At 43.2% G+C, this 23,376-nt stretch overlaps 1 protein-coding gene across 1 annotated transcript in view; it reads left to right on the top strand.

Annotated features, from left to right (window-relative positions):
• UBTD2 (ubiquitin domain containing 2) overlaps positions 1 to 23,376 on the top strand; it is a 73,299-nt gene that overhangs the window by 46,777 nt on the left and 3,146 nt on the right. Inside the window, exon 2 of the mRNA XM_008255390.5 lies at positions 12,505 to 12,741. Coding sequence (XP_008253612.1) covers positions 12,505 to 12,741 — 237 coding nt within the window. The remainder of the gene's footprint in view (positions 1 to 12,504; positions 12,742 to 23,376) is intronic.

The raw sequence follows: 23,376 nt of genomic DNA, 5'->3' as shown, positions 1-23,376 counted from the left end.
TGGAAATATTAGGTAGCTGGGACTCAAACCAGGCATTCCAATATGGGATGCAGGCATCTTAAGGAGTGGCTTACCCTGCTGTGCCACAGTGCCCACCTCTGTCCTTTTAGAATCTTAAGGGAGAAGCTATGTTACTGATTTGGTGCTTTTCTGATTGAAAACATAATTTTTCCTCAAAACAGTTCTTTTATCAACATCCCTAAATTTGTGTTATGTTGTATTCTCGTTCTCATTCCATTCCAAACATTTTCTAATTTTTCTTTGATCCGTGGAGGAAGTGGGTTTATTTATGTTGCTAATTCTAATGTAATTCCATTGTGGTTATATATGATTCCTTCCATCCATCTGTTCGTCTATCCATCCTTTGGTCTTTTTATATTTGAAAGAGAGGCAGAGAGCCCCATTCTCTGGTTCACTCCCCAGATACCCACAATAGCTAGGGACCCAAGCCAGGAATTCAATCCAGGTCTCTCTTGCTTTGTTGCTGGTAGGAGCCTGGTTACTTTAATAATCACCCCTCCCTTCCATGTCTGCATCAGCAAGAGGCTGGAGGTAGATGCCAGCCAAGAGTCAAACATAGGCACTCCCACTTGTGGGATGTGGATGTGTTAAATGGCATCTTAGTTGCTAGGCTAACGCCTCTCTCTTAAGCAATTTATTTTTTAAGATTTTATTTATTTATTTGAAAAGAATTACAGCCAGTGAGAGGGAGAGACAGAGAGAAAGGTCTTCTGTCCGTTGGTTCAGTCCCCAAATGGCCGCAAAGGCACTGATCCAAAGCCAGGAGCCAGGTGCTTCTTCTCAGTCTCCCATGTGGGTGCAGGAGCCCAAGGACTTGGGCCATCTTCTACTGCTTTCTCAGGCCACAGCAGAGAGCTGGATTGGAAGAGGATCAGCCAGGACTAGAACTGGCGCCCATATGGGATGCTGACACTGCAGGTGGAGGATTAATCTACTGCGTCATGACACCAACCCTGACACTTTTTTAAAAAAGATTTATTTATTTGAAAATCAGAGTTACACACAGAGAGAACAAGAGGCAGAAAGAGAGAGAAAAGTCCTCCTTCTGCTGGTTCGCTCCCCAATTGGCTGTGATGGCCAGAGCTACACCAATCCGAAGCCAGTAGCCTGGAGCCTCTTCTGGGTCTCCCACATGGGTGTAGGGGCCCAAACACTTGGGCTTCCCTCTGCTGCTTTGCCAGGCCATAGTGGAGAGCTGGATCGGAAGCAGAGCAGCCAAGACTCGAACCAGTGCCCATATGGGATGCTGGCACTGCAGGGTGGCAGCTCTACCTGCTATGCCACAGCACCAGCCCCTGAATTTGTTTTTTTATATTCTATTTTGCTTTGCTGGCTGACATTTTTGTTAAATCTTCAGGTTTTTTTATGTTTATTCTCTTTAACTTTCAGTATGCCTAAAGTCATTATTTTAGTACTTGAACTAAAATGTAAAAGCCTTACAGACCTATAGGTCTCTTTGTTCTTCCTTCCCTGTTACAGTTGTCATTTGTCTTTTCTCTATATACACTGAAAAATCCTACTGCAGTTTTATTTTTGCTTTTTGCACCCATGCATAATTTAAGGAATTTAAGAGGAGAAACATAGTGTTTTATTTTCCCATATAATTGGGTTTTTTAACTGCTCTCCCAATTCTTGAAGTTCTCAGTTCTTGGTATCATTTCCCACTGGCTTTCATAAATTCCTTTAATAATCTTTTTGTTTTGTTTTGCAGTTTTACTGGCAGTAAATTCACTTAGTTTTTCACCATTTTAAAAAATGGTTTATTTTAGAGATGGAGATACAGAAAGGGAGCTCCCATCCACTGTTTAGCTCCCCAGTGCCAGCCAGGACTGGGCCAGACTGAAACTGGAAGCCAAGGACCCACATGCTTGAGCCATCACCTGCTGCCTGCCAGGGTGCACAGTAGCAGGAAGCTGGCATTGGGAGTGGAGCTGGGACCCAAACCCAGGCACTCCAATGTGGGCTGCTGGTGTCTCAAGTAGCATCTTAGCCAGTAGGCCAAATGCCCTCTCCAGTTTGTCATCGTTTCTTAGTATCATTATTTTGTTGTCCTACTAAAGGGCTATTTTTGTGGGATGTATAATTCTGAGGTGACGGTTCTTTTTGCATTTAAAAATGTTTTACTTTCTGCAGACCTCTGTGCTTTCTCGTAAGAAATCAGGAGTCATTTGAATCATTGTTCTCCTTTGTGTAATGTGTTTCTTTTGCTGTCTTTCGGGAGTTTTTTCCTTCACGTTTGGATTCCGGCACTTTGGCTGTAATGTGTCTAGGCATCATTTTCATTCAGTTTTTCCCTTTTGAGACTTGCTGAGCATCTTTAATCTGTAAATACGACTTTTACCAGATATGAGAGTGCTCTTATGTCACCACACACTTTTTTTGTACCAATTTTTTTTTCCTGTGTGGACCTCCAATGTTACAGATTTGGGGTCTTTTTATGTTGTGTCTGTTTTGACCATGGTACTTGAGGCTTTGGTTTTTTTAGATATATATTTTTGAAAAAAAAAAAAGTTTTATTTATTTGAAAGAGTGACAGAGAAAGGGGGTGAGAGAGAGAGAGAATCTTCCATCCACTGGTTCACTTTCAGATGGCTGTAGAATCCAGGGATGGGCCAGGCCAAAGCTAAGGGCCAAGAACTCCATCTGTGTCTCCCATATAAGTTCAGGGGACCCAAGTACTTGGGCCATCTCTGCTCCCTTCCCAGCTGCATTAGCAGGGAGCTGGGTTGGTAGTAGAGTATCCAAGACTCCCAGACAACAGCTCAAAGTATTGTGCCACAACACCAACCCCTAAAAGTAATTTTTGGTTTTTCCCTTCAGATTGGATAATTTTTGTTAAACTCTTAAGTACTCTTTCCTGTGCTATTCAGTCCATCTGGTTAATTTTTAAGTTTTAGATGCTGTGTTTTTCATTTTTAAAATTTGTATTTAGCTCTTTATTATACTTTTTTTCTGTTAAGAAATTCTTCCATTTCATTTCAGTGTTTTTTTCTCTTTAATCACATGAAACATAATTATAATAATTGCTTTAAATCTGATAATTTCAACATCTGAATCATCTCAGGGTTTTCCATTTGTTCCATCATCTTTTCCCTTGAAAATTGGTCACATGTTCATAGTTCTTTGTGTGTTGAGTAATTTTGGATTGTTTCCTGGACATTTTGAGTATTATGTGAGCCTCGGGATCTTTATAACATCTTCTTTTTTTTTTTTTTTTTTTAAGATTTTATTTATTTATTTGAGAGAGAGTTACAGTGAGAGGGAAAGACAGAGAGAGAGTCTTCCTTCTTCTGTTGGTTCACTCCCCAGATGGCTGCAATGGCCGGAGCTGTGCCGATCCGAAGCCAAGAATCAGGAGCTTCTTCCTGGTCTCCCACGCAGGTGCAGGGGCCCAAGGACTTGGGCCACCTTCCACTGCTTTCCCAGGCCACAGCAGAGAGCTGGATCGGAAGTGGAGTGGCCAGGACTAGAACCGGCACCCATATGGGATGCTGGTGCTGCAGGCCAGGGCTTTAACCCACTGCGCCACAGCGCCAGCCCCTATAACATCTTCTAAAGAATATCAGTCTGTGTGTTTTATTTTAGCAGCCATCAGTCCTGTTATGTTCAGACAGCAAGCTATCTCTCTCTTTTTTTCTTATAACTTTATAAAGAAGTTTACTTAACTCATAGTACTGGATATTGGCATGTCCTCTGTTGTTAGTGATTCTGATGTCAATTTAGTTTTCAAAAGCTTTGCTGTGCTTTGTCTTAGGTAACTGGAGATAGAGCCATGTTCTATATCAGGGCTTATTGGTCAGCCTCATTGCTGTGTTACTTTGGGGCTGCCTTCATATATATGTTGGTTGGAGGTGAACCTGGGACTTGGGTTGGTTCAAACACAGAAGTTTTTTTTTTTTTTTTTTTTTTTTTTTTAAGATTTATTTATTTATTTGAAGACAGAGTTACAGAGAGAGGTAGATAGAGAGGTCTTCCATCCGCTGGTTCGCTCCCCAGATGGCTGCAATGGCCAGAGCTGTGCCAATCCGGAGCCAGGAGCCTCCTCTGGGTCTCTCACGTGGGTGCAGGAGCCCAAGGACTTGGGCCATCCTCCACTGCTTTCCCAGGCCATTGCAGAGAGCTGAATCAGAAGTGGAGCAGCTGTGACTCAAACTGGCACCCATATGGGATGCCGGCACTGTAGGCGGGGGCCTTACCTGCTGCACCACAGCACCAGCCCCATCACAGAATTTTTTTAAATTATTTATTTATTTATTTAAAAGGTGGAGTTACACAGAGAGAGGGAGAGAGACAAAGAGATTGATGAATGAATTAATTGATTTTCCGTCTGCTGGTTCACTCCCCAAATGGCCACAATAGCTGGGGCTGGGCCAGACCAAAGCCAGGGGCCCAGAACTCCATCTGGGTCTCCCACATGGGTGCAGGGGCCCAAAGACCAAGCCATCTTCTGCTGCTTTGCCAGGCGCATTAGCAGGGAGCTTGATCAGAAACGGTGCAGCCAGGACACAAAACCGTTGCCCATATGGGATTCCAGTGGTCCAACCCGCTATGCCACAGCTCTGACCCTCAAACAGAATGTTAGAGTCCTCTGTTCTCCACCTGTTTCTGCTCTGGGTTTCACCTGTGATTTCTCTTTCTAAGGGCTTCTTTCCACTGTCTTATAGCTGGAAAGAAAGCTTCCTCTCAGAGTTGCTGCTGCCTGCAAAGAGTGCCCTACAATTCCATGCAGCTAAGACTATCTTTGGGGTACTATGGTGATCATAAAATAGTAAAGATAAAAATAAGAGGGGGCTGGCGCTATGGCGCAGCGCGTTAAAGCCCTGGCCTGAAGCGCTGGCATCCCATATGTGTGCCTGTTCTAGTCCTGGCTGCTCCTCTTCCGATCCAGCTCTCTGCCGTGGCCTGGGAAAGCAGTAGAAGATGGCTCAAGTCCTTGGGCCCCTGCACCCGCGTGGGAGACTTGGAAGAAGCTCCTGGCTCCTGGCTTTGGATCGGTGCAGCTCCGGTCATTGCGGCCAACTGGGGAGTGAACCAGCCGATGGAAGACCTCTTTCTCTTTCTCCACTTCTCTCTGTAACTCTGTCTTTCAAATAAATAAAATAAATCTTTAAAAAAGAAAATAAAGAGAAGAAGTAACCCCACTTACATCATAGTACAGTATCCCTTTTTTCTGGTTGATTTATTGAGAAAAACAGGTTTTCTTAGTGAATTTTATGTGTCCACCACATGATTACTATTGCTAGGAGATTCAAACAAACTGACTGACTGAAAAACAGAGGTTTCCCTCATTTCTGGCTTTCACAACGGTTCCTTTTCTTGTTCAAAAGGACAGACCCTCTTTTAGAGTTCTTCCAGTACATCCTGCTGTGTGTTTCCACACAGGAGCTGCTCTTGGGGCCAGTCCTAAAGAAAAACAGCCACATGAAGCTTACCCCATCAAAAAATGTCCTGCAAGATTTGGGTCCTCCCCATCTACCTATTTGTTCTAAAAAGTTTGTGTTACTTATGAGGCTGGCATAGACAAATAGAGCTTCCATTCTCTGGTTCACTCTACAAATGCCTTCAATGACTGGGGCCAAGGTCAGGATCTGGGAACTCAATCCAAGTCCCCATGTATGTGACAGAAACCCATTTACTTGAACCATCACCTAACTGCCAGCAGGAAGCTGAAATTGGGTGCCAGAGCTGAGAGTAGAACCCAGGCACTCCTGTGTGGGATGTAGGCATCTTAAGGAGTGTCTTAGCTGCTAAACCAAATGCCTGCTACTTTTAACTTTTCATAGTCCTCAGTTACTTTTTGTATTTTCTCCCAGGTTCTGGTTATTTTTCAGTGAAAGAGTTAAACAGTATTGGACTTAAAACATTTTGACCTATCCCAGATGTCCAAGACATTTTAACACCAAAAACAGGGAGGAAAAGATAAACAATCTTGCAACAAGAAGCAATCTGTTAAATAAAATTAAGTGGTATTTAAAAATATTATTGGTGTTTTATTAACTCTTTTTTTCCAAATAAGCAGTACCCCATAGATGAGGATTTTTTCCCCCATCTCCCGTTTTTGGTTGTTGGGTTCAGTGTGCCCAACCAGCTTCAGTGTTCTGTGAACATGAAAACAGGCAGCAAGGTTAGGCAGAGCCTCAAAGCCATACATAAATAGAACATTCAGTCTGGACCGAGGCTATCTGACTTTGAGACCACAGGTGATGGCCTCCCTTTTTGAAACCAAGGAGGTAGCTCATTTGATCTCTGATTCACCTTTAATGTCATTCTTCCCTTGTCTTGAAGAAGAGTGCATGTTTTCAGCCCAGTAAAGTCTCCTATAAAATCCACAAACTCCTGATCAGCCTTTCTTTCTGACCCATTTCCTGTTCCCACTCATTTCAGACTGGCAGTTTTCCTGCTGAGGTGGTCAATTAAGTCCATGGTTTACACCCACACTAATTTCCTTACGGAATGGTTGCTGCGCACGGGAGGCCTACATATCTTCCAAACATGCTTTTTCTTTCTTTTTCTAACACTGCTGAACATTTTCCAGATCTTTTTAAGTTCTGTGTCTTGTTGCTTGACCAATCTAACTTCATTTGTCTCTTGCATTTTACTATAAGCAGTCAGGAGACCCAAGCTGCCTGTGCAATGCTTAATTTAGAAATTACCAGTTTCGGCCGGCGCCGTGGCTCAATAGGCTAATCCTCCACCTTGCGGCGCCGGCACACCGGGTTCTAGTCCCGGTTGGGGCGCCGGATTCTGTCCCGGTCGCCCCTCTTCCAGGCCAGCTCTCTGCTATGGCCAGGGAGTGCAGTGGAGGATGGCCCAGGTGCTTGGGCCCTGCACCCCATGGGAGACCAGGAAAAGCACCTGGCTCCTGGCTCCTGCCAGGATCAGCGCGGTGCGCCGGCTGCAGCGGCGGCCATTGGAGGGTGAACCAACGGCAAAAGGAAGACCTTTCTCTCTGTCTCTCTCTCTCACTGTCCACTCTGCCTGTCAAAAAAAAAAAAAAAAAAAAAAAAGAAATTACCAGTTTCATTGCTCACAAGTTCTGTCTTCTGCAAAACACTAAAACACAAACACAATTCAGCCAAGTTCTTTACCAATAAGCATCACCTTTCTTCCTATTTCCAGTAACACATTCCTCATTTCCACTGTGAGACCTCTTCAGGATTTACTGTTTGTGTTTCTACCAACATTCTGTTAATGTTAATGTATGTATTCTCTAAGGTAAGAGGCTTTTTCTCCAGCTTTCCTCTTTTCTTTCATATTTCAGAACTCTCATCAGGATTACCTTTAACAGTCCCTTTATGGCTTTTTCTAGCATACGCTCCAAAACTTCCAACCTCTACCTGTACGCAGCCACTTCTTCATTTTTTGATATTTGTTGTAGCAGGACCCTACTTCTTGATACAGTATCTGTCTTAGCTCAGGCTGCTATAACAGGATACCATGGTGTGGCTGCCTTGAAGAACAGAAATTTATTCCTCAGAATGCTGAAGGTGGAAAGTTGAAGATCAAGGTACCAGCTGATTGTCTGGTGAAGACCCTCTTCCTGCTTTACATAGAGATGCCTTCATGCTGTGTCTTCACCTGGCAGAGAGAAATCTCTCCTGATTCCGTTCCTGAGGGCTCTTCCCTCGTGACCTCATTACCTCCAAAGGCTCTATCTAAAAATCACATTGGGTGCTAGGGCTTCAACCTAGGAATTTTGAGGAATCACAAACATTGAACCCGTAGCAATAGGGAACTTCAGCACTTGTGTAAACATAATGGTAAGTGATATCAGGGTAAGAATTGACCATAAATATTGTAATCATTTCTTAATGCTTTACAGGTTTGGGTTTTTCTGCCAGTATTTTTATTGTAAAAATAAACAAGAAAAGAATAGTACCTTAAAAATTCATATAACTCCCATATAAATTTGGTTGTTAACATTTTGCTGTGTTTACAATTTTCTCTTGTATGTGTATATATCTGTTTACACATATAGACATGCACACTTCCTGCTTAGTAGACTAACACTAAGTGCTGTATATACACTCTGTCTAACTCATCTGAAGGATAAAATAGCAGAAGTTGTGAGCATCATGATACTTCTAAAAATTTCTGCATCACTCTCCTTTGTGAATAAGAATTATTTTCCATCACTACAATGCTGTTGTCAAACCTACAAATATTGAAAATTTCTTGATGACTTCATCTAGTCATATATTTACCCAGTTGTCTCTAAGTGTTTGATAAATTTTTTCCATCCCAAGTTCCAGTCAAGGTTCATGTTTTGTCTCATGTGATGTAGACCAGTGGGAACAATTTGACAATGACTGAAAGTATTTTAACTTGTTCCTTTATTCTTTGAATTTCCTATAAACATTTTCTTCCTTATTACTAGCATTCTTTGTAAGAAAGAATCTTTCTTATTCACTTACCTCCTTTTTAGTAGTGGTAAGAGTTCATAAATTTCTATTTGTTCAGTGTATGAAGATAAATTTCAGTCACTGTGTATGCTCCAAAATTGACCCAGATGTTACCTCCTTCAAACTGTTTCTTTGTGCCTTTGAGATGACCTCTTTAGTCTTTGAACACTTTTTTAAGAGCATAAAATGTAATTTGGTTGAGTGTGTGTGTGTGTGTATTGCATATATTGGGGAGTGAACCAGCAGATAGAAGATTTCTCCGCCTTTCAAGTAAATGAAAGCAAATTGGGGGAAAAAAAAAACCCACATTTAAAGAAAGATTTAGAAAAAGAAATGCAGAAAATAGAGGATTTTCCATCTCCAAGTTCTTCACTGTTAGAGCAAAGAACTGAGTCCCAGATGCTATGGTTGATATTAAGCATCTCTGTCTCTCAGTAATAGGAACCAGAAAATATGTGAAACAGATAAAGCTGAAGATTTATGAGCATAAAATGTAATTGAGTTGAGTATATATGTGTATAATATACATATAAATAGATAGCAAATCATGTAATAGAAAATGATTGACTTGGTACATACATAAAGCTGCTTAGCTTATTTCTGTGTCCAAGTATTTTCAGAAGTAAAGGTTTGTGGTACCACCGAAAATCAAAGCACAAGATTTGGTGAGTGAATTCCTAGAAAATGTACACTGATAAATGCACAGGAAATGCCAGATAATCATAGTTCTTTTTAAAATTAAGGAAGAGACTTTGTGCTAAATTCTTAGAATGTCAGGTTCTATTTAGAGTTTATGAAAAGAAAAAAAAAGGACGTGTATATATTTGCTAAAATGTTTCGAGAGTTTATATCTCATTCAGCACCTCTAAGTTTGATTTTACTTACTTAACACTTACGTGAAATTTTATTGTATCATTCATTATTGTATGTGTTTTACAAATAGTAACTGACTAAATCCTCACAACCACTCAAATGTTTCCATGTTTTCACAAGAGGATAGTCTAAGTGCTTTTGCTAAATGCCCATTTTTTCCCCCAGTTAGTTGTTTATTTAACAAAAGTAGATTAGATGGTGAGCCTCATTTAATTTAGCATGAAGCTTTTAACTTAGGATTTTATAATGAAAATTCTGCACTGCCCAGTAGTTTTACTAATTAATGTTACTAAGATTTAAACATTTTGATAATGGAAATCTATACTGTGTTTTACATGTTTGTTACACAGAGAAAATTAGAGACCTAGACAGAAATAAAAGTTTCTTTGACATCACCACCCTTTATTTTGTCTTACTTTTGCACAAAGTAATCACTATGGAATTTTTGACAGCAAATAAATTTGAAAATGTATTTGGAATGATAAGTACCTTTAAGCTGCACAAACCCAAACTGATCACCTATCCTTTTAATGAGACTTTGTTCCTACGCCTTCCACAAGTGGGAAGAGGAAGGACAGCCCTCTCACGCGGAAAGTGCTTTCTTCCACAGGATTTTCTACCTTTACTGTGAACATTGCTTTCTGCGGGCTTCCCCTGTTTGAGGGCTTCTTTCTGTTGCCTTATTTTTAAGTACTGAGACTAGAGGGGGTTTATTATTTTTTTGCTTTTGCCTGGTGATTCTGTCACAGTGACAAGAAAAATCAGGCTGTTTTCTGTTAGGTACATGTGATACAAATGAGGCTCCATAGTTCTCTGGAGCTTCTAGGGTGGACCTGAGACCATCCAGATAGATACCTTACTGGGGCCCTGCTTTTACTATGTTCATCTTCTACTTCCTGCTTAGTGAACTAACACTGAGTGCTGTGCATACACCCCAACTCATCTGAAGGATAAAGCAGCAGCAAAGAAAGTTTACTTTGCATTTCAGGTTTTTGGTGGAATCAGTGTGCAGGCTGTGATTGTTGAGCATAGTCTGAACACCCTTTGCAGAATTGTGCTCTATCTGTCTTTATCTGTGTTTGGAAAATGCAGGGAAATCATTAGTGTACAATATATTTCTCATATTTGAATTAAACCTGGTAGATACATCTACTGTGACCCCCTTAATAAGCAGTAGGTATTTGTTGACTAAATAAGGAGACCTATGGCTTTGCTGCAAAGTCCATGGTTTTGCTGTTCAGCTGTCCACACCCTTTTAGAACTCGCCTGTTTTTGCATTTCACTAGGACAAATTAGGGAGCCAGTGCAAAGTGTTTTAAGTGGAAAACAGCAGATGGCTAGCATAGTATACAGCCCTGAAAGCAGAGGACAGAAAAGACCTGATGGGTATGGCCTTAAACAAAAATGGCTGATTAAGAGACAGGAATGTGGTTTAATCCCTGCCTCAGACCTAACAAGCTGCAGCACCTGTCAGTCTTATCACCCAGGAATATAACCTGCATAAGGTGTAGAATTTGCTGAGAGCCTGAAGTCATGTTCATTTATTTTCTGTTAATTTCATTTGGCCCTGGCCTAATGAGGGAGTGGCAAATTTCGTGAATGCTTTAGAACCATTTTTGGAGCAATTTCTTTTAAATTGATATTCTTCCTGCCATTAAATATAGAACATTGAATTTTGACACACACCCTCTCTCCTTCCCACCTGCTCTGTCACTTATTTCCCACCCACGTTTCCAAATACTCCTACCTTTTCATCAAGCCTCAATTTTCTTTTTACCTCCTCTCCCATCTTTAAGACTTTTTTTTTAACCTGGCATTGTATAATCAGCCCTACAGAGCAGAGATAAAAATGGCTCTGTTGGTCAGTATGAACCATGGAAATAGAACAGTGATCCTACACCTGGCAAAAAAAGTGCACCAGGCATGCACTGGCACTCCTGCTATGTAGCATTCTCTAAGGAGAGGTGCTGCCACCTTGGGTCCTCTCCTTCCTTCTCCTCTTGGTTAGAAACTACGGTAGGGCATTGTGGTTCTTCTGTTCTTGTGGTTGGGAGCTTGTCCCTTGGCACAGTTACAAAGGGTCGTCTGTTACCTTACTGGTTCCTCCCAAAAGGTGAAGACCCTGTCCTCTGCCCTGTCTAAATCAGCTCCTGTTTCAAAGAAAAGTATGGGGTGTTCCCTGAAGTCCAGAAAGGGGCGTGCTAGGGGACGTTTTCCTCTAGTCAGTTTCTTCATGAATGCGGTGATGTGGCTGTTCTTTCCCGAGACGCCGAGAATCAGCCTTTTGCTCCTTGGATTTTCTTAGTTTCTGCTTCCTAGCTTTTTATATCCAAAGATCTTGAAATTCAGGTTACCACTGCCATTTGATTTTCCCTGTGTATTTTGCTCTCATATTCTGCTCATATTCTACTATTATGGTGTGATGAAACACTGCTGTTCTTCCGTGTGGTTTGAAAAAAAAAAACCACATAACTTTTATTTTGTAAAGATTTTAATTTTTAGAATAGTTTCTGCTTCATAACAAATTAAGAGGCAGGTATTAAGAGGAAGGTACAGAGATTTCCCCTGTACTCCCTGCCCCCCCACATCCTTGCATAGGCCCCCCCCATTAACATTTTCAGCAAGGTGGTGTGTTTATTACAAGTGTAATTTTAATCATCCTTTGGAGAACACATGCCAAATAGAGAAGAGCCACTAATTTGTCACGTGACATTTTACAGAGAGCTATGTAAATACCTCCATTTGCTCTTGTAGCTCTAAAATGGGTTAGGGGATTTTTTCTTTATTATTAATTTATTTGTTTATTTGAAAGTCAGAGAGCGGTCTTCCATCCACTGGTTCACTCCCCAGTTGGCTGCAACAGCGAAAGCTGGGCCAGGAGCTTTTTCCAGGTCTCTCACATGGGTGGCAGGGGCCCAAACATTTGGGCCATCTTCCTCTGCTTTTCCCAGGCCATTAGCAGGGAGTTACCTGGGAAGAAGAGCATGAACCAGTACACATAGGGGATGCCAGCATTGCAGGTAGTAAGTTTACCCACTAAGCCACAATACAGGCCCCAAGGGTTGTGGGTTTCAGAATACAAAAATTAACAGGCAGACTTCTAGCTATAATTTTGATGAAAGAAACCAAAATAAGAAAGATGAGATAACTTCTGATACATCTTTTAGAAAGTTTTGGTTTGATGTCAGCCTTTTATTTCTTTTTACAGTTGCCTTAGGTCGTAACCAGCCTTTGAAAAAGGAGAAACCAAAATGGAAAAGCGATTATCCTATGACGGATGGACAGCTGCGCAGCAAGAGGGATGAATTTTGGGATACCGCACCAGCTTTTGAAGGCCGCAAAGAGATTTGGGATGCCTTGAAGGCGGCCGCGCATGCCTTTGAGAGCAATGATCATGAACTGGCACAAGCAATCATTGACGGTGCAAACATAACATTACCGCATGGTAGGTCTGGTGTTCCTCACGGACAAAGGGGGCATAATCAGCTTGTCTCTAATCACAAGAAACCAAACGAGAAGAAATGTTTGGTATTGTTTCCCATGCATTATTATAACTGTTCTTTTTAATGCAGCAAGAATAGCATTCCTTTTTGTTTTCTTTGTGTATATCTTTCAGCTGAAGACAGATTTTACTTTGTGTTTCTTTTTTTTTTTTTTTTTAACATCTATTTTAATTGACTTGAAAGGTAGGATGAGAGAGAGCACACCCTTTAGCTCTTTCAGCTACTGGTTTACTGTGCCCAGATGCCAGGTATGAGCAAGGCTGAAGCCAGAAGTCTGAGACTCCATCTGATTTTTAAATTTTTATTTATTTGAGAGACAGACTAACAGAGCTCCCATCTGCTAGTACATAACAGCCAGAAGCCAGGAGCTGAGAATTTAAACCAGGTCTCCCATGTATGTGACTGCCGCCAGCAACACAAAGGAACTTAGCATGCTTATCTGTTATACAGCTCTCCCCATACAGTACTTGAGGCATCACTGTGCCTCCCAGGGTTTGTGTTAACAGAAAGCTGGAGTCAGAAGCCAGGTACAGTTACTGAACCTAGACACTCCCCTGATGATGGGAGGCAGGTCTCTTAACCAGCACCTTAATGGCTTAGCCAAATGCCTGCCCCCACAATATGTTATTAAGGAAAGTTTTCTACATGCATGGCCGTGTTATTAGAAACCTCTCTCCTTTGCTTGAGAATATGACTCCAGGGACAGCTGCAAGCTCTGAAAGTTGCCAGGATGCATAGATGCTGGGCCTGTGCACGTAATGATTCTTGTTTGGTCTTCAAGATAGAAACATTAAAAAAAGTTTCAAACTACATTGATTTTATTTATGTTTTTTATGCTTTTTATTTCTGCATTAGTAGATCTATTTTCCTCTGCAGTTTTCCAAGTTAATATATTTCTGGGTTTTGTCTTTCATCCTCTCTGATGGATAACCACACAAGTTCCTTTGTGGTGTTTTCTATTCATTATTATAGTTTTATAGTTTTGTTGCTGTTTTCCCTAAACTGTCCCTTTATTTTTCTACATTCTTAGAAGAACAGTGTTTTTCATTATTTAATCATCTGCTTTATGTCCTCTGACTCTGTCAAATAAAAGATATTTCACTTACCATGCTTGCCAACTTTCCAAATCTCTATTAATTTTCTAATTATGGTTCCAAGAAATGTTCTTTTTTTTTTAATAGCTTGTCTGTTCTTTATTATCAAAGTTTATTAGCACAGGCTTATGTTACTAACATTTTTGAAAAATATTTATTTGAGGGGGCCGGCACTGTGGTGTAGTAGGCTGAGCTTCCGCCTGTGGTGCCGGCATCCCATATGTGCGCCGGTTCATGTCCCAGCTGTTCCTCTTGTGATCCAACTCTCTGCTATGGCCTGGGAAAACAGTAGAAGATGGCCCAAGGACTTCCTGCAGCCGTGTTGGAGACCCAGAAGCTTCTGGCTCCTGGCTTTGGATTGGCCCCATTCCAGCCGTTGCAACTGTTTGGGGAGTGAACCAGCAGATGAAAGATTCTCTCCCTCTCTCTCTCTCTCTCTCTCTCTCCCCCCACCCCTCTCTCTCCCCCTCTCTCTCCCCCTCTCTTTCCCCCTCCCACCCTCCCTCTCCCCGGTCTGTGACTCTGCCTCTCAAAAAAATAAATAAAATTTTAAAAAACTATATTTACTAGCCAGCGCCGCAGCTCAATAGGCTAACCCTCCGCCTAGTGGCGCCAGCACCCCGGGTTCTAGCCCCAGTCGGGGCACCGGATTCTGTCCCAGTTGCTCCTCTTCCAGTCCAGCTCTCTGCTGTGGCCCGGGAGTGCAGTGGAGGATGGCCCAAGTGCTTGGGCCCTGCACCCCATGGGAGACCAGGAGCAGCACCTGGCTCCTGGCTTTGGATCAGCGCGGTGCCCCAGTTGCAGCATGGTGCACCGGTTGCAACGCGCTGCCGCAGGCGGCCATTGCAGGGTAAACCAACGGAAAAAAGGAAGACCTTTCTCTCTCTCTCTCTCTCTCACTGTCCACTCTGCCTGTCAAAAAAAAAATTTTTTTTTAATATATTTACTAAAAAGCAGAGAGAGAGAGGTCTTCCATTCGGTGGTTCACTCCCCTAAAAGGCCCCAACTGTTGGGGCTGGGCCAGGCTAAAGCCAGTAGACTGAAACTCCATCCAGGTCTATTCCATGTGTGGCAGGAGCCCCAAGTACCTGGGCTATCATCCAGTGCTTTCTCAGGTGCATTAGCAGGGAGCTGGATCTGAAATGGAGAAGCCAGGACTCTCAAACTGGCACTTTCATATTGGATGCTGGCATTGCAAGTGACAGCTTTATCTGCTGGATCAAGGTCAGCCCTGTATGTTACTAACATTTATCAAGCACTCACTGAAGATTTTTTCTGCACATGTGTAAAAATTATCCCTCCTACATTTGAAGAATTTATGGTAGAATGCCATTTCAGTATTACTCCCTAGCTTTAATTTTCAGGAATGGTCACTGGATTCTTTTTTTTTTTTTTTTTTTTTTTTTTTTTTTTTTTGAGGTTATTTTTGTATTTGAAAGTCAGAGTTATTTATAGAGAGAGACAGGCATCTTCCATCTATTGGTTCACTCCCCCAGCTCACCACAATGGCCAGGGCTGGGCCAGGCCAAAGCCAGGGCTTCATCCAGGTCTCCCACTGTTGTGGCAAGGGCATAAATGTTTGACCATTTTCTGGTGCTTTTTCCCAGGCCATTAACAGTGAGGTGGGTTGGAAGTGGAGCAGCCATGATAAGAACCTGTGCTCATGGGATGCCGGTCATTGCAGGTAGTAGTTTTACCTGATATGGTCCCTGGATTCTTTACTTCCTACGGGCCTGGGGATTAGGAGATGGTTGACATCATTTTATTCCATTTGCTTTTTTCCATTCTCTAATTATTGCCTTCAAATGTTATCTTTATATAAGGTAAAAGACCTTCCTTATAAATAGCTTTTTTCATCCTTCTCTTTGTCATACCTGTATCTTACATTTTCCAGCGTGTTTATATATTCTGCATGTATGTTGTAATGTCTTTGTACTTGTGTAGTTATCTATAACAGTATCTGGTTGTGTTCTAGAAATTGTGCCCTTCTTTAAAAGTTCATGGAGGCAGAGTAGCTCTGTTTCATGTAAGGTAGGGCCATGCACATCTAACGGGATGCAGCTCAATTTCTAGAAACTCATGTCCCTCATTTTTCCTTACCTGTGTAAACTGCCCCATTAAACAATAGATTGGGGGAGAATTATGCTTGGAAATTGAGAATATGGAATGAGCTCGCTCTCAAGGCTTACGAAATTTTTTTCTGCAGAGGCATGAAGGAATCAAGCTGACATGTAAGCTTTCCTCCTTCAGAGCTCCGTGATTTGTGGTATTAATATTGTCGCGAGTGCCTTGATCGAATTTACTTCTGACCACTGGTCAACCATACATGTTACATCTTTCCCCCTCTGACCTCAAAGAGGCAAAAATGGCTGAGAGTTATGAAACGTAGGTTTATCCACTCCTCTGCTGCTGTCCTCCTTTTTCTTTAGTTAGAAGGATAAAGTCTGGAAACAGCTGAGGTGGGAGGCTGTCCTCAGTCAGCAGGCTTGTCTGTGAGGAAGACCTCCTCTCTGTGCCATTCCGGGGGAGCAGGGCAGGAAACAGGGTTTCTAACATGGCCCCAGGGAGCATGATGTACCGACTGCTACTTTTTTTTCCCACGTGGTACAGGGGCCCAAGGACTTGGGCCATCTTCTACTGCTCTCCCAGGCCATAGCAGAGAGCTAGATCGGAAGTGGAACAGCTGGAACTTGAACCTGTGGCCATATGGGATGGCTGGTACTGCAGGTGGCGGCTTCACCCACTATGCCACAGCGCCAACCCCTCTCTCTGGCTCTACCTCTCTCTGTAACTCTGCCTTTCAAATAATTAAAATCTTTTAAAAATATATTGATTTATGTATTTGAAAGGCAGAGTTACAGAGAGAGAGAGAGATCCTCGATCAGCTGCTTCATTCCCCAGATGGCCACAACAACCAGGGCTGGGTCAAGCCAAAGCCAGAAGTCAGGAACTTCATCCAGGTCTCCCATGTGGGTGGCAGGACCCGAGTACTTGGGCCATCTTCTGCTGTTCTCCCAGGTGCATTAGTGAGCTGGATCAGAAAAGGAGCAGCTGGGACACTACCCAGTGCTCACATAGGATGCTGTTGTTACAGGTGATGTCTTAACCTCCTGTACCATAGCGCCGGCCCCTAAGCCACTTTTTACCTATGCTTGTTAGAAGAGATGATAGACTTAACTCTCCTAAAAGATGCATCCTGGATGGCTGAGTTGTTGGGACAAAATATCTAAACCTTTTCCTAAATCCCAACTACCAGATATAAGCTTGATATATCAGCAGTGTCTGTATGAGAGAACCTGTAATTTTGTTGCATCCTTACAGTCCTGAAAGACTACCCTTGTCTAGTTGAAGGATATTTTTTATTCCCTCCCCCCTCCCCCTTTTTTCATTTCTTTGAAAGGGAGAGAGGGAGGAAAAGAGAGAAATCCATCTTCTAACTGCTGGTTTACTCCCCAAGTACCCAGAAAAGCTAGGAGCCAGGAACTCTATCCATGTCTCCCACATGGATGGCAGGAACCCAGGTACTTGGTTTATTATCCATTGTTTCTCAGGTTCATTACTGGGAGCTGGATTGGAAAAATAGCTGGGACTGCAACTGGGTTTTCTGATAGGGGAAGTGGATGCTGGCATCCCAAGCAGCAGCTTAACGTGCTGCACCACAACACCTGCCTCTTTTTTTTTTTTTTTTTTTTTTTTTTACAGGCAGAGTGGACAGTGAGAGAGAGAGAGACAGAGAGAAAGGTCTTCCTTTGCCATTGGTTCACCCTCCAATGGCTGCAGTGGCCGGCGCACTGAGGCCGGCACACTGTGCCAATCCGATGGCAGGAGCCAGGTACTTTTCCTGGTCTCCCATGGGGTGCAGGGCCCAAGCACTTGGGCCATCCTCCACTGCACTCCCCGACCACAACAGAGAGCTGGCCTGGAAGAGGGGCAACTGGGACAGAATCCGACGCCCCAACTGGGACTAGATTGCGTTTGTAGAGATCCCCACCACCACCACTACCTACCCCCCCCCCCCCCCCGGCCGTGAGCTATGAAGCAGTGGAATCAAACCTTATTAAACTATCCTTTGTGACACTGTCTTTGGTGATTTCTCCCTGTGTCTGATTCTGAGATGTAAAGCTTCTGTGAGGGGCTAGAGTTTGCCACAGAGGTTAGGACACTGCCCCATCACACAACTGAGTGCCTGGGTTGAGTCACAGTTCTGCTTCTGATTCCAGCTTCCTGCTGGTGTGTACCCTGGGTGATGGTGGTGAGGACTCAGACACCAGGCATTTTCTACGAATTTATTATACTTACTAGGCAGCTTGTTTTTATTTTTTTAAATATTTATTTATTTGAAAGGCAGAGTTACAGAGAGGTAGAGACAGATAGAGATCTTCCATCTGCTGGTTCACTCCCCAAATGGCTGCAATGGCTGGAGCTTGGCTAATCTGAAGCCAGTAGCTAGGAGCTTCTTCCAGGTCTCCCACCCAGGTACAGGAGCCCAAGCATTTGGAACATCTTCTACTGCTTTCCCAGGCTATAGCAGAGAACTGGATCAGAAGAGGGGTAGCCAGATCTTGAACTGGGTGCCCACATGGGATGCCAGCACTGCAGGCAGCAGCTTTACCCCGCTATGCCACAGCATTGGCCCTGGCAGCCTTTTTTTTTTTTTTTTTTTTTTTTAAGTCTTTGCAGCATCCTTGTGAGGTAGATATTGTAATGCTTGAGGAAGTTAGCATGTCTGAAATCAGGGTCTAAATTCCCTTTAGGCATGATCAATTCCAGTCACTGTGTATCAGACCTCACTGCCTCTCCCAGTCTTTTTTCCTCCAGCAGCTTCAAGTAGAACTGCCTGAACCCTGCTGTTGCGTTTCTTTACATTAATTCAGTCACTTCAGTGTTATCCATTTCACTTAAATGTTGACGCCTTTCTTTGCCATCAGAGGTCATGATTATTGAAAAGTAGAAGAAAAGAGAAGTCAGGAGTGAAGATACCCATTCCAGAGCAGGCTGGAGTTCACTTCTAATTGCAGCTTCCTGCCAATATACACAGCAGGAGGCAGCAGGTGATGGCTCAAGTTGTTAGGTCTCTGCCACCCACATGGGAGATTCAGGTTGAGTTCCAAGCTCCTACCTTCAACCTAACCCAGCCCTGGCTGTTGTAAACATTTGGGGAGTGAAGCAGCAGATGGAGGATGTCTGCTCTCTGCCCCACCCCTCACTCTCATCTCTCTACCTTTCAGAAAAATGGGTGGGGGGAGCATCCTTTCCTATAGGCTTTTGAAGAGACCCCAGTGTTAGAAAAGTCTTGGAATTCTAAGCCACTGGCCTCCTGAATTCCTTTTGGGAGTGTGATTTTTCCATATCAGGATGCCAGTACCATCTAAATATTTTTTTTTCATCTTTATGGAGGTATATTGAAGTACTATAAACAGCACATATTTAAACAATTTGTCTGTGCCTGTGAAACTGGCACTGTAATCAGGATAACATTTCATATCCTTATACAAACCTTGATTTTTAATTTTTGCAGACAGACTTGTGTACCCTATGCAAGTCTCTCAAGTGGTAAAAGTTATAGTACTGAATTCCAATCTTAGAGGAATGAAAGCATTAAAGGATAAGCAGTGAAGCCTTTAAATGCTTAAAAACACCCCTTTCTTTTTAGCCTAAAAGACTACTTGAGAAAAGCATAAAAGGTGTTAGACTTAATAACATTTACTATAGCTATTTTTATTTACTTTTATCTTTAAAATGTCCATTGAGGTATTTTGAAGCCTAAACAAAAATGTCCATAGAAGATAGTTGAAAATAGACCATCATGAGAGAACTAAAAACTTCAGAAAATTATGTGTGGGGTCCGAACAGAAGGTGGAGGCTTGGCAGCTTCCTGCCTCCCACAGGGATCTGCCAGGGCTTCCTGGCCTGGGCAAGAGGAGCCTTGGCAGTCGCTCACCCTGGTGGCCATCTGTCTCTGCTCAGCTGAGACCCATGATGGATTTGTAGAAAGGAGAATGTAAGACCATCCTTCCACCCTCAGTGAGCAGGTTCGCCCCTGGGCCAGAGGCAGGCCCTTTCCTGGGGACTGGGAAGGGTTGCTGCTGGAACTGCACTCACAGGGGCAGAGGGCCTCGACGAAAGCCTTTCATAAACTGCAAGTGCAAACATGACTAAAAGTGATTCTGGAAAAGCAGAAGATCCTTGCATTACCCACTTTTATTTATGTATTTTAATGTATTTGAGAGAGAGTGTGCATGAGCAAACTGGACTTGAACTGAAGTGCTCCAATATGGGGTGCAGGCAACCTAAGGTACATCTTAACCACTGTGCCAGATGGTCATCCACACCATCGTCAACTTTTAGAGCAGTTCCTTTTGGGTTTCTTAAGCAAGCTTCTCCGTCTGTTGCCCCATTTTCAGCTCTCCTCTTAGGTATTGTGGATGTACATATGGCAGCATCATACCACTGAGTCTTCTCTAGGGGCCAGTATTGTGGTACAGCAGATTAAGCTGCTGCCTGTGATGTTGGCACTGTTTCAAGTCCCAGCTGCTCAATTTCTGATTCAGCTCCCTGCTAATGTGCCTGGGAAAGTAGTAGAGGGTGGCCCAAGTACATGGGCCCCTGCCACCCATGTGAAAGACCTGAATGGAGTTCCAGGCTCCTGGGTTTGGCCTGGCCTAACCCTGGCCACTGTGGCCATTTGGGGGAGTGAACCAATAGATGGAAACTTGTATGTGTGTGTGTCTGTCTCTCCCTCTCTTTCTGTAGCTCTTTCTTTCAAATAAATAAATAAGCTTTTTTTAAAAAAAAGATTTATTTTATTTATTTGGAAGACAGTTACAGAGAAAGGGAGAGAGAGAGAAAGAGAGGTCTTCCATTGGTTGGTTCATTCCCCAGATGGCTGCAATGGCTAAAGCTGCGCCGATCCGAAGCCAGGAGCCAGGAGCTTCTTCTGGGTCTCCCATGTGGGTACAGGGGCCCAAGGACTTGGGTCATCTTCTATTGCTTTCCCAGGCCATAGCAGAGAGTTGGATCGGAAGAGGAGCAGCTGGGACTAGAGCCAGTGCCTCAGGCCAGGGCTTTAACCCGCTGCACCGCAGAGCCGGCCCCAATAAATAATCTTAAAAATACATAAGTTGTACAAAGCTGGTTCAGAAGCATAGGAGCCAGGACTCAATCTTGGACATTCTGACATGGGATGTGGTTGTTTTTCTCCCTCATCTGTTTGAGATTTTGAAACTAAACCCTGACATTCTGGGCCAAAAAACAGAAAGGGAAAGACTTGGCTTGTTTCCGTTGTGATGGAGAAGTAAGTATTCACATCCATTAAGAGCCAGTGTGCCTATTGGATAGTACCTTTGCTTTGAGGTTGGCGTGCACTACTGTTTCAACACTGAACAAAAAGCTGCATGGCATCTCTAGTCCTACCTAGTTTCCAAGAAGGCTAAAAATACAGGCTGATTTTTCAGTCAAGACATCCCTCTGCCTGAAGTTTGTGTGAGCCTGGGAAGCACTTTATAGGTCACTTTACTCTGCCTCATTCTGCTGATTGAAAAATGTATTTTAAGTTAAAGAATGTTGCTCACGGTTATACAGCTAGTTAGTGAGGAGGTTGGAAATGCCTTCTTGGTCTCCTGATTTCAGAGGTGTGATTTGCTGTGGTGCCTCTCAGGATAACTGTGCATAGAAGAACAATTCTTTAAATGTTCCATTGTACCTACAGGTCTCAGTACTGACCCCCAGCCTCACTGAAAGCATTCTCCTCCTAGACATGATGACTCTGCAGTGAATTCTCCACTTCCCATTTCTTGTTTCTCATGGCCCGGCCACTGCATTGGCAACCAGCTTCTTTGTCCGAGGAATGGGCTATATGAAGTAGAAAAACAATGAAGCTGGAACAGCTGCCTGTACCCATGTTTATAAATGCGTTGGTACTATAATGTGCTAGTTGCTAGCATAAAGAACCGCCGCCGATCACGGCTGGGCTCGAAGTAGATCCATTTCCACAGTGTCACGGCAGCGTTGATGAGCAGTTCACAAGCTGATCAGAGAAGGGGGATTCATATGTGTTCTACCTGCTGACTGAGCTGTGTTGCCATAGCCCATCTTATATAACATAGAAGGCAGACCAGAGCAGGCACATGGTGGGTTGGTGACCCATTTCCAGTCTCATTTTGGCTGCCTCATCTCTTCAGCCCACTGACTATGGCCACACACATCAGTTCCTGAGCTCATCTGTCCCTGATGCCCTTGTCTCAGAGCCCCACCTCCTATATCCTTGCCCTGTGTATGAGAATTCTGAACAAGGTAGCTGTGTTTCATACAGGTTATAATCAAGTGACAATATTTGGATTTGAGGAAGGATTGTGTTACACACAACCTTAACACATTCACTGTTAGGCTTTCAAGCTTTCCCAAGGAAGTCCTGGTAATTATAAAGCAGTTGGTGCTGTATAAAGAAATGAGCCATTAATAATTGTTTTAAAACCATAAGTGCTTTTATTCCCTCACCTGGGCTAGCTCATTATAAACCTCACACCTCTTTTGTTCTTCCTTTTAATCCATAGCTTCTTAGATTAACTAATTGGGGTTAAATAAACCACCTGTCATTTCTGTGTTCATTGTGCTAATGAGGTTCATATATAAGCAGTGAGTCTGCAGCAGCTGCCACAGCTGTCAGCTCTAGTTCGTGGTCTCTTTAGACTTCAGTGCTTCAATTTAAAACATCCAGGTAGGGGCCGGCCCTGTGGCACAGAGGGTTAAGCCACAGCCTGCTGTGCCGGTATCCCATATGGGCACTGATTAAAGTCCCAGCTGCTCCACTTCCCATCCAGCTCCCTGCTAATGTGCCTAGGAAAGCAGTAGAAGATGGCCCAAGTCCCTGGGCCCCTGCCATTCATTGGAAAACCTGGAAGACTTGGCCAGTCCTGGCTGTTGTGGCCATTTGGGGAGTGAACCAGTGGATGGAAGATCTCTCTCTCTGTCTCCCCTTCTTTCTCTCTGTAACTCTGTCTTTCAAATAAATAAATAAATAAATCTTAAAAGCAAGTAGGCAGTAAGAGAACTACTGTGGAGCCACTTGTGTCCTAGTGAGTTGGGATTAGGGACCCTTTATTTAAGGTAGCTGATTGATTTCTTAAAAAGGTGACCCATTGTCATTTAAATTTCCCCTTGATTTTTTCTAACCTCTAATAGCACATTTGAATTTTGTGTTCTCATTTTCCTTTTAATAAAATTGTGAATTAGATATGACTTGACTTAGAAGAGGTAGGAGTAAGAAGCTAGGGTCCTGGTTAATATAAAACTAGAAAAACATGGGGCTGGCATCATGGCATAGCAAGTAAAGTCACCTCCTGCAACGCTGTGTCATATAGATGCCAATTTGTGTTCCAGCTGCTCCACTTCTGGTCCAGCTCCCTGTTAATGACCTGGGAAAAGCAGTGGAAGATGGCCCAGGTGTTTGGGACCCTGCTACCCTTGTGGGAGACGTAGAAGAAC

The sequence above is a fragment of the Oryctolagus cuniculus genome, chromosome 6 (genome assembly GCF_051225735.1).
Source record: "Oryctolagus cuniculus isolate XC-2025 breed Fujian yellow rabbit chromosome 6, ASM5122573v1, whole genome shotgun sequence".
Taxonomy (NCBI): domain Eukaryota; kingdom Metazoa; phylum Chordata; class Mammalia; order Lagomorpha; family Leporidae; genus Oryctolagus; species Oryctolagus cuniculus.
This window is presented reverse-complemented; position numbering and strand designations above follow the sequence as displayed.